The sequence below is a fragment of the Notamacropus eugenii genome, chromosome 3 (assembly GCF_028372415.1).
Source record: "Notamacropus eugenii isolate mMacEug1 chromosome 3, mMacEug1.pri_v2, whole genome shotgun sequence".
In the NCBI taxonomy this organism is placed as follows: Eukaryota; Metazoa; Chordata; class Mammalia; order Diprotodontia; family Macropodidae; genus Notamacropus; species Notamacropus eugenii.
In genome coordinates this window covers 449805520-449821812 of record NC_092874.1, presented here as the reverse complement: position 1 = coordinate 449821812, position 16293 = coordinate 449805520, and the positions used below count along the sequence as shown (strand labels likewise).

At 39.2% G+C, this 16293-nt stretch overlaps 1 protein-coding gene across 4 annotated transcripts in view; it reads right to left on the bottom strand.

Annotated features, from left to right (window-relative positions):
• Positions 1–16293, bottom strand: part of PDZRN3 (PDZ domain containing ring finger 3) — a 283606-nt gene that overhangs the window by 26449 nt on the left and 240864 nt on the right. For all 4 annotated transcript variants that reach the window (XM_072598655.1, XM_072598654.1, XM_072598656.1 and 1 more), the window contains one exon: positions 2964–3211. In XM_072598655.1, coding sequence (XP_072454756.1) covers positions 2964–3211 — 248 coding nt within the window. The remainder of the gene's footprint in view (positions 1–2963; positions 3212–16293) is intronic.

Below are 16293 nucleotides of genomic sequence, written 5' to 3'. Positions count from 1 at the left end.
TCTCCCTCACTACCACCCCTTTCCCATCTATTGAGATAGCAAGTAACATGATATCATCTATACATGTGAAGTCATGTAAAACACATTTCCATATTAACTATGTTGCCAAAAAAAGGCAAGAAACATAAAGACAGGAAAAAATGTGCTTCAATCTGCACTCAAGAATTCACCAGTCCTCTCTCTGGTAGATAGCATTTTTCATCATGGGTCTTTTGGAATTGTCTTCATCAGAGTGGCTAAGTCTTTCACAGTTGATTATTCTTATACTATGGCTGTTACCATGTACAACTGTTCTCCCAGTTCTGTTCACTTCACTTTGCATCAGTTTATGTAGTCTTCCCAGATTTTTCTGAAACCACCGTTTGTCATATCTTATAACACAACAATATTCCATCACAATCATATACCACAACTTGTTCAGCCACACCCCAATTGATGGGCACCCCCTCAATTTCCAATTCTTTGCCACCACAAAAAGAATTACTATAAATATTTTTGTACATATAGGTCCTTTTCCTTTTTCTTTGATCCCTTTTGGATACAAACTTAGTAGTGGTATTGCTGGTCATGTATGGCTTTGTAGCCTTTTGGGCATAGTTCCAAATTGGCCTCCAAAATGGTTGGTCTGGTTCACAACTCCATCAACAATGCACTAGTGTCCTTGTTTTTTTGTTTTTTGTTTTTGTTTTTGCATCACCACCATCATTTGTAATCTTCCTTTTCCATCATGTTAGCCAATATGACAAGTATGGGATGGTACCTCAGAGTTCTTTTAATTTTAATTTTTCTAATCAATAGTGATTGAGAGCATTTTTTCAAGTGATTATTGATAGCTTTGATTTCTTCTTCTAAAATTGCCTATTCATATCCTTTGAACATGTATCAGTTAAGGAATGTTGCTTATTTTTATAAATTTGGCTTATTTCCCTATATAATTAAGAAATGAGACTTTTATCAGCACCTCTTCCCCAGTTTCCTGTTTTCTTTCTAATTTTGGTTTCATTGGTTTTGTTTTTGCAAAAACTTTAATATCATGTAATCAAAATCATCCATTTTTGCTTCCTGTGACCCTCTCTACCTCTTGTTTGGTCATGAACTTTACTATCTATAGACCAAATTTTTCATGCTCTCCTAATTTAAGCTTCATCATTTCTTTTTTACCCATTCTGACCTTATCTTGCTAACTGTTATAAGACATTGGTCTGTGCCTAGTTTCTGCCAAACTGCTTTTCAACTTTCCCAGCAATTTTTGTTAAATGGTGAATTTTTATTCTCAAAGCTTGAATCTTTGGGTTTATCAAACACCAGATTGCTATGGTTATTGACTACTGAGAATTGTGTACCTAGTCTATTACACTTATCCACCACTCTGTTTCTTAGACAGTACCAGATTGTTTTGATGATTACTATGTTGTAATGCTTGAAATCTGCTAGGCTACCTCCTTTCACATTTTTTATATTGATTTCCTTGACATTCTTGATCTTTTATTCTTCCAGATGAATTCTTTTATTTAATTCTTGGTGGTATGATTGGTATAGAACTGAATAAGTAAATTAATTTAGGTAGAATTGTCATTTTTATCATATTGTCTTGGTTTTGTGTTCAGTCACTTTTTAGTCATGTCTGACTCTTTGAGATTCCCATTTGGGCTTTTCTTGGCAAAGATGATGGGAGTGGTTTGCCATTTCCTTTGCTCATTTTACAGATGAGAAAACTGAAGCAAACAGCGTTAAGTGATTTAACCAGAGTTACATAATTAGTGATTTTCTAAAACGAGATTTGAACTCATGAAGATGAGTCTTCTTGACTCCGAGCCAAGCACTCTATCCACTGCACCATCTAGCTGCCCTTTTGGCTGGACCTTCCCATGAGCAATGAATATTTCTCCACTTGTTTAGATCTGTCTTTATTTGTGTGCAAATTTTTTTGTAATTGTGTTATATAGTCCCTGAGTTTGACTTGGCAGGTAGATTTCCAAGTATTTTATAATGTCTGCAGTTATTTTAAATGGAATTTCTCTTTCTGTCTCTTCCTGCTGGGACCCTACCCTTCTCAAAATATATAAAGTAAAATGTATGACAATTTATTCTCTCTAACAGGCTGAAAAACTGAATCATAAAGAAGCAATGATACTGCTGTAGACAAGTTGTTGAGTCATGAAAATAACAAAATTTCATTTTTCCTAAGCAACCTGGTGATTATTTTAGCCTAGACAGTCTTCCTTGGGACTTTTGTAGTGGAAAGACTCAGGAGAGTTGGGCTCAAATCCTGACTCGGCCATGTACTTCCAATGTGACTTTGTGGAAATCATTGCACCTCTGCAGGCTTCGGCTTCCTCATATGTAAAAAGGAGGTTTTTGGATCAGATGGTCTTTGAGGTCCCTTTCAGCTCTAAATGAATGACCTTGGCAGAAAGAGGGAGTGGGCAGTGTTAAGTGTCATATATCCATCTATGGGAATCAGATACTTGGGTTATTAGCATGTGGGGCTCAAATCGATGTAAGATGGATGCAAGCTTGAAACAGAGTCAAAAGAAAGCAGAATCTATCACCTTCAGGGTCTTTTTATACTGTGTGCATATGTCTTTAAACAAATAAAGATCATTTCTCTGAGTTGTAACTACAAAAATCCTCAAATTATCATTTGGAGTGATTAAATTTTATTCTGAAGCTTGTCTGACAACACTTGTAAGTAATTTTGCTCCTAGAATATAATGTGAGTAACTCCGCTTCAGGGTTATAATAAAGTAATTAATATGTGGGAACAGAATGGAACAGTTCAGAGCAGGCTACAATTTATTGCCTCTATAAACAATAAAGTTAAACAGAAGCAACTCAAAGAAGAATTACAGGAAGCATTAATTTTTTTTTCCACATGGAAGGAAAAATAAAGCTGTAATGATTTGATGATGTAATAAATATAACAAGTCACATTTTCAGTAATTTATGGTTTCATTACTTACTCTTCAGGCAAGAGATACGGATCCAACACTGGTGGGGTGGGGGATGCCATCTTAGTCAGCGCCATGATATGCTCGAAGGTGATGTCAGTCTGGGTGCCCATGTCCACAAGCTGGGAGTCTAGTGAAGGAGTAAACATCTTTGTTCGAGGGGTCCGCCTTAAGACTTGAACAACAATGGGTTCTTTGGCTGTCTTGAAAGCCTCCACAGCTTGATCATGGGTTGCTTTGGATAAGTCTTTCCCATTCACCTGTTAAAACAGTTAAGGAGACAAAATTGGACTTTAACCCAGTGATGAAACCCCTGTGGATGTCATTTCTCATTCATTTTTCACAAGTGTGATCACAACAAAGAAAAAAAACCCCAGAAGTGTGGCTTATAATCTTATCTCTTTCAGTTCTCTGCAATATCATTCACAATCATCACCTTTGGGCTAGCAGAAATGGTGGATTATTGGAAGAGTTAACCTGGTCTTCTCACTGATCATTAGAAATGACAGTTCCATATGGTGTAGAAGGCAGTAGGTATTTGATTGGTGTTTCCAGGATCAACGATTGACAGTTTGAAGGGACATTGGAGGCTATCTACTTCAGACCCCTCATTTTGCATTTGAACAAGTGGACCCCAAGGACCCAAAGGTAGGCAGTGGAATAGGGAGGATTTAAACCCACATCTAGTACTCTTTTCACTGACTCATGATATTGATGCTAAATGACAAGAGAGTTAAAGATGGATAAACGGATGCAGAACCTGATTTTGTATGCTAGCAGAAGTCACTTCATTTCCATAAACTTCACTCTTCTCTCACCTTCACTGCTCTTGGCCAGTCAGTTGCTAAATGTTTTTTTAATTCTATTGGCACAACAGCTCTTCCATGGATCTCTGTCCTTCTATCCACATGACTCCAGGCACCATCTTTCACTTGACTTATTGTGGCAGCCTCCTAACTGGCCTCCCTGTCCAGTCTTCCCCACTCCATTCCCTGTTCCTCACAGCTGCCAAACTGATATTCCCACAGCACAGGTCTGAGAAGCTCACATTTCCTATGGTCTGGAGGATACAATAAAAACTCCTCTGTTTGATATTTAAAATTCTTTACAATCTGGCTCTAATTGGTTTCCAGTACCATTATACATGACAACTTTTCATACTGTCTCTGTTCTAGTCAGAGTAGGTGACTTATTATTACTCATTCGTGTTCATTCATTCATTTTCCATTTCCAGACCTTTACACGGACTCTTGCCTGCACTGTACCCCCTCTCACCCTTGCCTCCCAGAATCCTTTGGTTTCTTCAATGCTAAGCTCAATGCCACCTCCTACAACAGACCATTTCCGATTCCCTCAGAGATCCTAGTTCCTACACCTTGAATTTACCTTTTAGTATATTTTTGCATTTTCTTATAAAAATATAAACCAAGAGAATTCAAAATATTGGTGGGGGGAGAAGTGAGGTAGCAGCAACAGGTGTATGGAAAGGCCCTGCTATATGGATGTAAGTTTAATTTCCCCATTAAATCCCAGAACATTTCATTATAATGAACTGGATATACTGACTTCAGACCTTAGAGCTGGGGCAGACAGCATCCCCCTTGAAGGTAGGGTCTGTTTCATTTCTATCTTTCTGAACAATGCTCAGCACATGTTAGTAAATGTTTGTTGATTTAGGCAGAGAATGGTTCACTTGTGTAAGCAGCTTATTAACTTAACACTCCCATTCCCTGCTATGAATCAAGAGGAAACCTGTTAAATTTCTGCTACTATAAACATGTATCTCCTGGCTATACATTGTATATTGATAATGAGCCAGGCCCCACATTGAACAGAAAGAGTGGACTGACTTTGGGAAACTGTAATGTTCTTTTAATGATATAAAGCATTTCTTTGAAAAAAGGCCTAACACCATTATTTTTCCAGTAATGTCATATCACTTTGAGTCACTGAACACTACAGCTGCTGAAGATGAAGATCATCCACAGGGGAATGGAGAGGTGCACTGTATGGGTGAGCTGGCTGAAACCCATTACAAATGAAGGATTATGCAAAAAAAGTAGGGTAAAAAACGTCATCTGAGAAAAAGATGATTGGAAAATATGATAGGATATTGGTCATGGGGCAAGAGGAAGATGTAACTTATGGACAGGTGGTATATTCCATCAGCATCTAGGCAATTCATGAAAAGAAAACACAAAAAATGGGTCCCAAACATGGCCAAGAGTGATATAGGGTATGGCAAGCATGGATGGGGTGTGATATGCATGGATGGATGGCTTAACTACAATACACACACACACACACACACACACACACTCTCTCACAGACACATATATGTATGTATATACACACATATATGTGTATATATATGCATACACATTTATGCATACGTATATGTGTATATATATATATACATGTATATATATATATACACACACACATATAAATCCACAGTTATAAAGTAGGGGTTTTGATCTTCATAAGAACACTATGGAGTTAGGTAACACAAAGTTATATCCCTGTGTAACAGCTGAGAAAACTCTGGCTCAGGGGTTATTTACCCACATAGCTAGAAAGTTGAAAAATCAGGACATAAATTCAGTTTTTCTGACTCTTCCTCCTTCTCCAGGATATTTTGTCAAACTCTATATTATTTAAATATCTTCCAAGAAATGATGTTTTCCACAAAATTGGAAAGCGATGATGTAGTGATCATACACCACACAACTAGTCCCTGCCATGAATTTCTTTAGCTTCCTTAATTCTCTTGGATGAACAAGATGTTCCCTAAAAGTCATTTAACACTGAAGGGTATTTGTTTTAACTAAGGAAGTTTTGGGCTAAGTCTTTCAAGATTATAATAATTTATAAGCTCATTCTTCATATTAGTGCACTTGGTGGATGCTATTTGGCACACATTGTGTTTGTAATGACTTTCCTTTACTTAAAAAGCTTGCAAGTTGCTTGAGCTGTCTGTGTGAGGAAGATGCAGTTTCCTTCTGTTTCTACTTGTCCAAGCAGAACATGGACATTGATTCCTACAGCTGTGTTTCTGCTTTCTCTTAAATACATCAGCTCAGGGCCTACTGGGACAAGGAGAACTCTGAATTGGCAACTTTGCACGAAAGCCTTGTAAATAACAGTTGGGTTGAAGAATTGATGATAGGATCTTTCCCTTTAATGAAGCCTTAACTAAATTGCAACAGCAGAGTAAGTATTAATGATTTGGATTCAATCCATTTAAGTAATTTACTTTCACTGGTGATGGCTTTGGGCAAAAGGAGCTGTGTGAATGTACCAGTAAATAAGCTTAGGGCTCCACCACGGAAATCCGTCCATCCAGAGTCACAGGGGATGGTGATTGTCCAAATTTGTCACCTCTCAAGTCACAGAATAAATGAATCTTGAGGGGCTATCAGGAGCCCAAGACTGCGTGTAGGTTCCTACTCAGGCTGCTCAGAGGCCCATAGCTGTGGAGTGTGGAGGAACGAGGGAAAGATACAGGCAGGTAGTGGGGGTGGGCCCTGCTTTATCTGAAGTGTGACACAACAGAAAGCAATGACTAGCCAGAGAATGTGGGCTCAAATCCTGCTGTTATCTCTTATTACCTTAATTATGACTTCAAGCATCAGTTTCTCCATTTATAAACTGAGGTGCATGGATTAGAATCTGGTCCCCAAATCTCATCACTAGATGGATTCTAAAGTCTTTTTCAGTGGCAGATGTCTGATCCCATTATCCTATGACCTATGAGGCAACTATGATGGAGTAGCAGAAAGAAGACAGGGGCTAGGGCAGGAAGATCGAGGCACAAATCTGGCATCAGGCATTATTGGCTTTGGGACCCTGGTCACAAAGGTCATTTTAATCTGTTTTCCTCAATTTTCCTATCTGTAAAATGGGATAGCACTTACCTCTCAAGGTTGTTGTGAGGACCAAAAGAGATACTAATTATAAAGATCCTAGCACAGTGTCTGGCATGTGGGAGGCACTATCTAAAATGTTAACTATTAGTATTACTTTGCAAGGAACTTGAAGAGGCGATATAGAGGGAGAGAGTCTGTTAGGAACAAGGGGTGAGGAGATTAAGAGAGATAGGAAGGGGAGGGGAAACTGGAGAGAGATAAGGGAAACTGGAAAATGAGGCAGAATGTGGGAACTGAACACTACACTAGGGTGAGAAGACAATGTCAGGGAAGTCCCACGAGGGCTAATGATAGCATGTCCCTCCGTGATCTGCTTCTCCCTCACCTCAGCCTTCATCTGATAACTTAGGAGCAAATTACTGCTGTATTTCACACAATCAAAATACCTTTTGTTTCAGTAAAATTTCGAATACAGAAATTTCTGCATAATTAAGGATATCGTATGAGTATAAATCCACCAGGCCAGTTGGCTTTCATCTTCTGTATTTACCGAATACTTTCTCATTTGACGTTTCATGGAGCAGAATTGCACATCTGAGAAACAATTTCTGTCCTTTCACAGCCTAACATTAGCAGAACTGCTCTTTAAATTTCCTAAAAGTCTTTTTGGAAAAAAAAAATCCTTTTTTTCCCAATCCCTCCTTTTACTCATCCCATATACATTCCCATATAGCAGTTTTATTTCTACCTTGCTCAATTATACATATAAACATTTTTAAAAAGCTGTACATAACAGAAATTGTACGAGCCTCTTTAATGTTTGTGCCTGTGGACAATAGCTATGTTCACAAGAAGAAAATTTTAATTAGAAAATATTTATCAGTAGCTTATTGTATGCTCAGAATTCTCCTCCTACCAAACAAAAGGGAGCCTGATGTAATAATCAATAAATATTTATTAAATATCTGCTATTTCAAACACTGTGCTAAGTACTAGGGATAGAAAGGCAAGCACAGTTAATGCCTCATGGAGCTTACTCACTAAGCGAATCAAGAGAATCTGAGTTCAAATCTTGACTCCATTACTTTAAAACCACAAGTTGCTGGACCATCTGAGCCTCAATGGCCTCAGCTGTAAAATGGTAATAACAATGTTTCACTAGTGGGTCGATCAATAAACATTTAATAAATGCCCACTAGTGCTAGGCACTAACCACCTTCCACCAGGGTTATGAACAAAGTGATCTGGAATCTTCAAAACATCTAAATGTGTGCAGTCCTTGCTATTTTTTTAATTATTTTTACTCTTATTTGGTTTTTATATTGTGCATGACCACAGTTTTCAAATTCTTGCAGTGTCCTGGAATACGTGTTGGCCTTGGGGTCAGAAGTGACCAGGGTTTGGGTTCTGCTCCTAACACTTACTGGATATGTGACCTTGGTGAAATCACTGGAACATTTACTAATGAGTCTGTTTCTAGGTCTACGTAGGAAGGGAAAATTAATACCTGTCATGCCTGCTTTGCTGGGGTGTGTAGGGAACAAATGAATATTTGGTAAAATTCTTTGCCAACTTTAATGTGCTACTTAAATACCATCTATTATTATAATTTTAAAATAGTCTTCTTTTCATATTGCATCTCCTTCATATTTACAGTTCACCCTGCCTCAGAATACTCAGTTGATGGATGATAAAATTGACTCTGAACAAGTTCACATCAGTCATATCAATGGCTGATCCATCTACCTAATTGGATTAGCAAAATGCTGATTTGTCAAAGTTCTATTTTGATTATCAGCGTTTCTTTGATCAAGCCGTTTTCTATATCAAATTGAGTCCAGCTGCTGCTTCCTTGAGTTACAGCTTGCAAACTCACAGTAGAATCATCCAGCATGAATTTAAACAGGGCAATGAAAGACATGCATGGAAGACCTGGCAGGAGAAATGTGAGCCAGAGAGTATTTCATGATGGCACCATAGCACCATTTTGAAGACTTGGCAAACCATTCAACTGTTTTCTGAGCCATTTGAGGATGAAAACCATGTAAGACCCCTTTAAATCACTTTTGCTTTTGTGTATTTTCCCATGGCATTGAGACAATACAGCAAGGTAGCAATCACTCTACTGAAGGTTTAGAGGAAAAACGTAAGGTAAACACCAAGCTTTGCCTTATGTTGTGGGCTGTGCACAAACCATGGTCATGGCATCCCATCAACCATATGGAGTAATCTATGGGAAATATAGTACAGGATTTTATTACAGTGCTAAATGAAATTCATTTCAGTTCAATTCACAAATTATTAGTAAGTTCCTACTATGTGCTGGCACTGGTAGAGAAGGACACTATATATATATATATATATATATATATATATATATATATATATATATATATATATATATATATATATATATATATATATATATATATATATATATATGTATATATATTTTAAAGAATGTCCCAAGGGCCTTGTAATCTCTCATATACTTCATAGAATTGTATAATATTAAGCTAGAAGGGGCTAAATGTCTCTTTTTAAAAAATTATATATCTTGTTTTTATATCATCTTTGTTTCCAAAAAAATAGTTTCTCCATACTCTATCCCAAAGAGCCATCCCTTGTAAACAAAGAATGAAAAAGGAAAAAAAAGCAGTTCTACAAAACTAACGTATCAGCTGAGCCTGACACATTCTCACTCTTCTCCCATTCTGAAGACCATGACGCAGTTACATAGCATCTTGTTTAAAGGATGCAAAGTGCTATGAAATTCTTTTAATTTCTTACTGATTGACACCACAACAATCCAGAAGAAATGAAGAGAGGCAGCATCTAATGAAGTACAGTGCAGTTTGTATACAGGGCACTGGATTTGGAGTCAGGGAGACTCGAGTTCAAATCCTGCCACAGGACTTAGCAGATGTGTGACCAATCACTTAATCCCTCTCTTTACTTCATTTTCCTTATATGTAAAATAAAGAAATTGTACTCAACGGCCTCCAGTGTCCTTTCTGCCCCAAATCTATTACCCATATAACAAAGAAGCTCTGTATATTTTGAGAGAGAGTACTGATACTAGAAGAAGGGCTTTTCTTGGGGAGGGATAAGGGTGATTCTTGACCCACATTATAGTTTTTTTTAAACACCAATAAGCACATAAATATTTTCAGCTTAAACTCTTGAGGATGACTAGATACCAGAGTTCTGTCCTAGACTGTCAGAAAGACTTTAGGAACCTTGGCTTCTGTTCTCTGAACAACTTGATGGGGGTAGTTCAGGATATATCATATTCTCTTTAAACATGCACGCACGAACACACACATATACACACACAAATAAACGGTAGTTAAGTGAGAGGAGTTCAGAGGCATACACATCTATCTACACAGTCAAATTTGTTTTGAATTACCGTGTACTCATAACACTTATTACATTGTCAGCTTGGAATCACCTAACTGAAGGCCTCCAAGAGGTGATGACTTCAGTGCATGTGATCAGCCAACCGAACATGACAACCTTTATGCTTTGTCTTAGCACCCCATCTGTATTACACAAAGCAGTTACGATGCCTGCAGTTACAGAAAAAATGCAAGGCAAGTCAAGTTTGGCCTGGTCAAATTAAATATCATTAACTCGCCCAATTGAGCAGATTGCTTTGAAATCGTTTACGCAGCCCTAAGACCAAGGAAATGGAATGTTTTGGAGACAGAAATGCTGATTGCAAACCTAATTTTCTTTGCATTTTTACTAGAAGTTAAATTCAGAAGTTATTCACCTAAGCCCCCCTGATGTCTTCTTCAGATTTAGGTGCTCTTAGGGTGAAGAGGCCATCGCTTCATTTCAAAGGAAGTTCCACTGTTGCAATATAACAAGACAGCAACAGACCTTAATTCCTTTTATGGGAAGGTCCTCCCAGGCAAATTAAGGTTAGCAGAGATAAGCAATTATGCGACTGAAGCAAAATAATCCTCTCCTCCAAGGTTAGACCTAATCCTGAATAATACACTTAACTTTACTTTTTATGAGGTGTTTACATCACCTAACCAACAACATATTTCAATTGGTTTTAGGGTGGGTTGCTGTATATTGTTAGAAAAATTCTATTTTTACCTGTTATAGGAAGCCACCCTGGTTCTGCCAGGTTATGGCATCTCTGGACCTGATTAATTTCAGTCTTCTTCCTGGCAGTTGGAAAACCACTGGAGGCAACATCAGATTCAAGTCATATCAGCTTTGCTTAACAGATGGTGGGAGGGAATCCATTACTGCCAGCATCTTACAAAGAGACCATGCTAGACATCGTCTTTCTCATAGCTCTCCGCAGGAAGCTTTTATCTGACTTCTGCTTAGATCAGGAGGGTCTTAACCTTTTCTGTATCATGGATCCCTGCCTGTGGCAGTCAGGTGACACTTATGGAACCCTTCCTCTGTTTTACATAGGAAACCAGTTGCACTGAAAAACAGTTATAAAGATATTTTTTGGGCAGTTTTCCTTGATGATTTCCTGGAAGATATTGTCCAGACTCTTTTCTTCATCATGGGTTTCTGGCAGGCCAATAATTCTTAGATTTTCTCTCCTGGATCTATTTTCCAGGTCAGTTGTTTTTCCAATTAAATATTTTAGATTTTCTTCTATCTTTTCGTTCTTTAGATTTTGTTTGACTGCTTCTTGTTGCCTCATTGACTCATTAGTTTCTACTTGCCCAATTCTAATCTTGATCGTATTGTTTTCTTCAGTTAGCTTTCGCATCTCCTTTTCCATCTGGCCAATTTTTCCCTTTAAGGAGCTATTTTCTCCATTTAATTTTTGTACTTCTTTTTCCATTCGACCAATTTTCCCAGTTAGGTTTTGGGTTTCCTTTTCCATCTGATCAATTTTCCCTATTAGGTTTTGAGTTTCCTTTTCCGTTTGATTAACTCTTCCTTTTAGGGAATTATTCTCTCCAGTTAATTTTTGAACTTCCTTTTCCATTTCTTCAATTTTCTTTTTCAGATTGATGTTCTCATCAGTGAATTCTTTTTTTATGGTTTTAAAATCATTGGCCAGTTTTTCTTTTATATCCTTCTTCAGACGTTCCAGGTAATCTAGTTGTGCTTGCGAGAAATTCATAGTCCCATCTGAGGTTTCAGATGGAAGTACAGTCTCAGCTCTGACCTCTTTGGTGTTTGTGTTTTGGTCCTTATCCCCATAGAAAGATTCTATGGTTTTTTCACTTTTCGTCTGCTTTTTCCGATTCATGATGTTGGCTGAGTGTTGTAGCTTTTGGTTCTTTCAGTCAGAAGATACAGATCTTTTAAGTTGAGTTGATGTTTGTCTAGGCTAAAAGCAGGCTTTTTTTTTTTTTGTTTGTTTCCCAGATCAACCCTGGGTTTAGCTTGATAGGTGTGTGGGAGGTGTGGTCTGGTCTCAGGATATCTCCTCAGCTGGCCTGAGGCAAAGGCAAGGTCCGGGGATGCTGATCCCAGCTTCCCTATTGTCTTCCCTTTCCCCTGGAGGGCTGGGGCACGCCTAGAGGCTAATGCGTGTTCCCGCCCCTCCTGGGGCTCGTCTCCCGGGCTGAGGCTTGCTTGGGTCTCAGTGCGAATTTTTCTCTGCCCTGGGTCGTCTGTCCCTCCAGATAGCCTCCACCACGGTAGGAAGAATCCCCCTTTGCCACCTCTCCAGCCTCTGGTGTTATGAGACCACCCGCCCCCTTCTGCTGTTCCCGCTGATCCAGAATTTATCTGGGGAAGAATTTTATGGTTTTTTCATGGTCATCAGGGGGGAGGAGAGAGCATTTACTGATCACTCCGCCATCCTAGCTCCTGGAAGTTCAAGTAGTTGACTTACCAAAGTTTAGTCTTCAGGCTGAAGGTTTCAAGGGCTGCTGCGCTGATGTCAGGCGCTCAGCGGCTCTCACCGGCTCGGTTTGGCTTGTCTCCTGTTCCGCTGGTTTCGCCCGCCACTCTCGGGCTTCTCAGGTCCCTTTCGCCCTGCTGCGCTGACCACGCTGCGCTGTGTGCCGGGGTCTTACCCCCGCGGAACAGATCCCTCCCGTGGACCTTCCAGTCCAGCCTGGGCTCCGAATCTGTCAAAGTCCGTCTCCCACTGGATTCTACACCTCCAAAGTCTGGTCAGACTCTCCCCCCAGATATATCTAGAGGAGTTTTTCCAGGAGCTTAGGTGAGTCGTTGCTTTCACTGCGCCATCTTGGCTCCGCCCCCTATAAAGATATTTTTTAAAAGTTTGCAGACTCCAGGTTGAGAACCCTGGGAGATGATCTGATTCTGTTTAAGGAATGTAGACGCTGTAGTGTATTTGGTGATTATTTTCAAGCAAGATCTCACTTTTTTTTACTGTTACTGTCATTCAACCTTGAAAAGTTTTGCTAGAAAAAATAAACGAGTGTGTGATCAGTTCCTCACCCAGGCAGCTTCTTTTAAGGGAGCAGCTGCAATTCCTTAGGATCATATAATTGCAATATCTCAAAGTTGGAATGGACTCTAGTGGCCGTCCAGTCCAACATATCTCAGAAAAGCAGTGCTCTCTACAATGCACACTAAATAAGGGGTCACCCAGCCTTTGCTTGAAGGCCCTCTAAAGGGGGAGTTCACCATCTACTGTAGCAAGGCATTCCACTTAAAGTCAGATCTGATTGGGAGGAAGGATTTCCTGACACCAAGTCCAGGTCTTCCTCTTTGTGACTGTCATCCATCATTTCCATTCCTGACCACAGGGGCCAAAAAGGACAAGTCTCTTCCCCCTCTTCCAAATTTCAAATACTCTGGTGAACATTCACCTTACCTAACCCTTTACCTAAGGATCACCAGGCCACTTCCTGGTCACCACCATGCATGTCATGCCAGGCCACACATACCCCTCTTTCCAACATTAGCTATAAAAACAATAATTAAATCAAATCTACTACTGTTAGAAAAGGGACATGTCAATCAATTGCCCTATGGCTAATTCCAATCATTACTGTCCCTAAATTCTTTGTCCAAAGCCCTCCTCCTAGGACACTGCTCCCCTCTACATCTTCCTCAACATGGGGTCTTGGAACTTGTTTAAAAATTTATTGACAACTCCTTCAATGTAATTGTTTTTTCTTTGTAATCCCACATATTTTGTTTTATCCATTAAAAAACCCCCCACCATTCTGAGAAGATGGCCTTAGACTTCAAGAAACTGACAAAAGGGCCCAGGACACACTCAAGAAAAGATTAAAAATCCTTGCGTGTGTGTGTGTATGTGTGAACATATGTATGTATATATATGTATATATACACATACACACACACCAATGTAAGTTATTTGAGAATAGGGATAGTTTTGCTTGCTCAAATGCTTAAATGTTTTGTATTCTCTCTCTGTCTCTCTCTCCCCCCACTCTGTCTCTTTCTTTGTCTCTCTGTCTCTGTCTCTCTCTCCTCTATCTCTGTCTCTCTATTTACGTCTCTCTCTTTCTCTGTATCTCTTCTTTCCCATTTCCCTTACTCCCAAATCTTTCCTGCTCTAAACTAGACTTTCATCCAGCACGGGTTCAAAGCCTTTCACCATTTCTGGCTGCCACCCCACAGACACTGTTTAGTTTATTAATGTCTTCAAAATGGTAGAGATGTTGGGGCATTTTCAAAGAGAACATGTGGACAGGAAGAGAATACCATGTTCTTTGTGAGCGTGGATGAAAGTGTTTATTTGGATGACAACCTTTAATTATTACATCACAATCACTTTTATAACTAGTGTACAAGCCAGTCTAAGCTTAAAGTGCTCATCTCATTTAAAATTCAGGCCACTATAAATCTTGCTCTTGGCTACAAACCAACTTTTATAGTTTTGTTTAATTAAATAAAGGGGCACTAATTTCATTTTTTAAAAAATATCACACCTATGTTTTCAAACTAATTAATGCTTAGATTCCACTGGAAGCAATATAAGATGATAAACTACACATGGAAAGGAAAAGGTTTGAGGGCCTGATTTAGGCCAGAAATAAAACCCTTTTTTCCATTCAAAAAAGCCCTGTTGGCCTTAATTTATTTCAAATTCACAGTTGGCTCCAGGGATAGAGGATGGGGGAAGGATAATTTATCTAAAATTTAGACGTTGTGCAGTGAGTTCAGCCCGAAGCTTAATGAATGAAATAATTTACAAATTACATAGGTCTAGACATTTCCATGGGAAGAGTGTTAGCCAAGTATTGCTGGAGCTCTGACATCTAAACCTTACCCCCTAATTATTAGAAGCTTAATCTTTAATGATACATTTGATCTCTAAGTGTAGGTCAACGAAGTTGAAACAGAGAAATTTCAGGATGATTTCTGTAGATAGCAAGTTCTTAAGTTTGGCGATGTTGATTTGAATTGAGTTTAGAATGGCTTGGTCAAAGTTATTCAGTTCAGTTCAACAAGCTGATGCAATGGAAAGAGGCTAGATTTGTAGGCAGGAGACCTGGGTTCAAATCCCAGCTCTATCTCTTACTACCTTTGTGACCCTGAACAAGTAATTTAATCTCCACAGGACTCAAATTCCGCTTTGATCAAATGACAAGAAGAGATGACCATTAAGGTCCCTTCCAAATCTAAAATCTATGCTCCTGATTTAGCAAGGGCTTGTTCTATACCTACTGTATCAGATGCTGAGTTAGGAGGGGGTGATCCAAAGACAAAAATGAAACAGTCCTTGGCCTCAAACATTAATAAGCGCAAAATGACTAATATAGGGTTTGTGGGGTAAGATGCCAAAGCAGAAATCCAGACTAAGGGGCCTAGGACAAAAGGAGGGAGAGAGTTCTGAGAGCTTTAAGAGCTAGGCAGAGCTAGCTGGCTGCATTTGAAAAAAGATCGGGGGGGGGGGGTCAGTTAGGTGGTACACTGGATAGAGCACCCAGTCCTGGAGTCAGGAGGACGTGAGTTCAAATTTAGCTTCAGACACTTACTAGCTGTGTTACCCCGGGCAGGTTATTTAACTCTGCTTTCCTCAAAAACAAAACAAAACAAAAAAAGGATGAGGAATTTGAAAGGCAGAGATGATGCAGGAGTATATTCCAGGCACTGGGGAGAGCAGTCCATTTCTTTCATCCAACACCGAAAAATAATGACAGGCAGTTAAGTACATAAAAATACCAATATAATGTGGGTTGAGATTCCAGACCCCTCAAAGCCGTACTCACAATGTAGCTACACTATTGTATTAAGTACTTGAAACTTGAGTTTCAGACCCTGTACATGGCTCAAGAGGAAAGGGAGCTGGTTTTCCTGGACGAGCTCTTGACAACTGTTGGAGAAACACTTTGTTTTTGGCATGCTCACCAGTGGGAGCTCTTTCACCCAAGCCTACACTGCCCTCATATTGGCTTAATTCTTTCTCCTTCCCCTTGGCAGAGTGTTATGCCTCACTTCCTCAAAGTTGTCCATGTTCTAACATGATTGAAAGCCCCCTTCCTGAAATAAAAACTTTTATTCTTGTAGTATAGAAATTGTCAGCT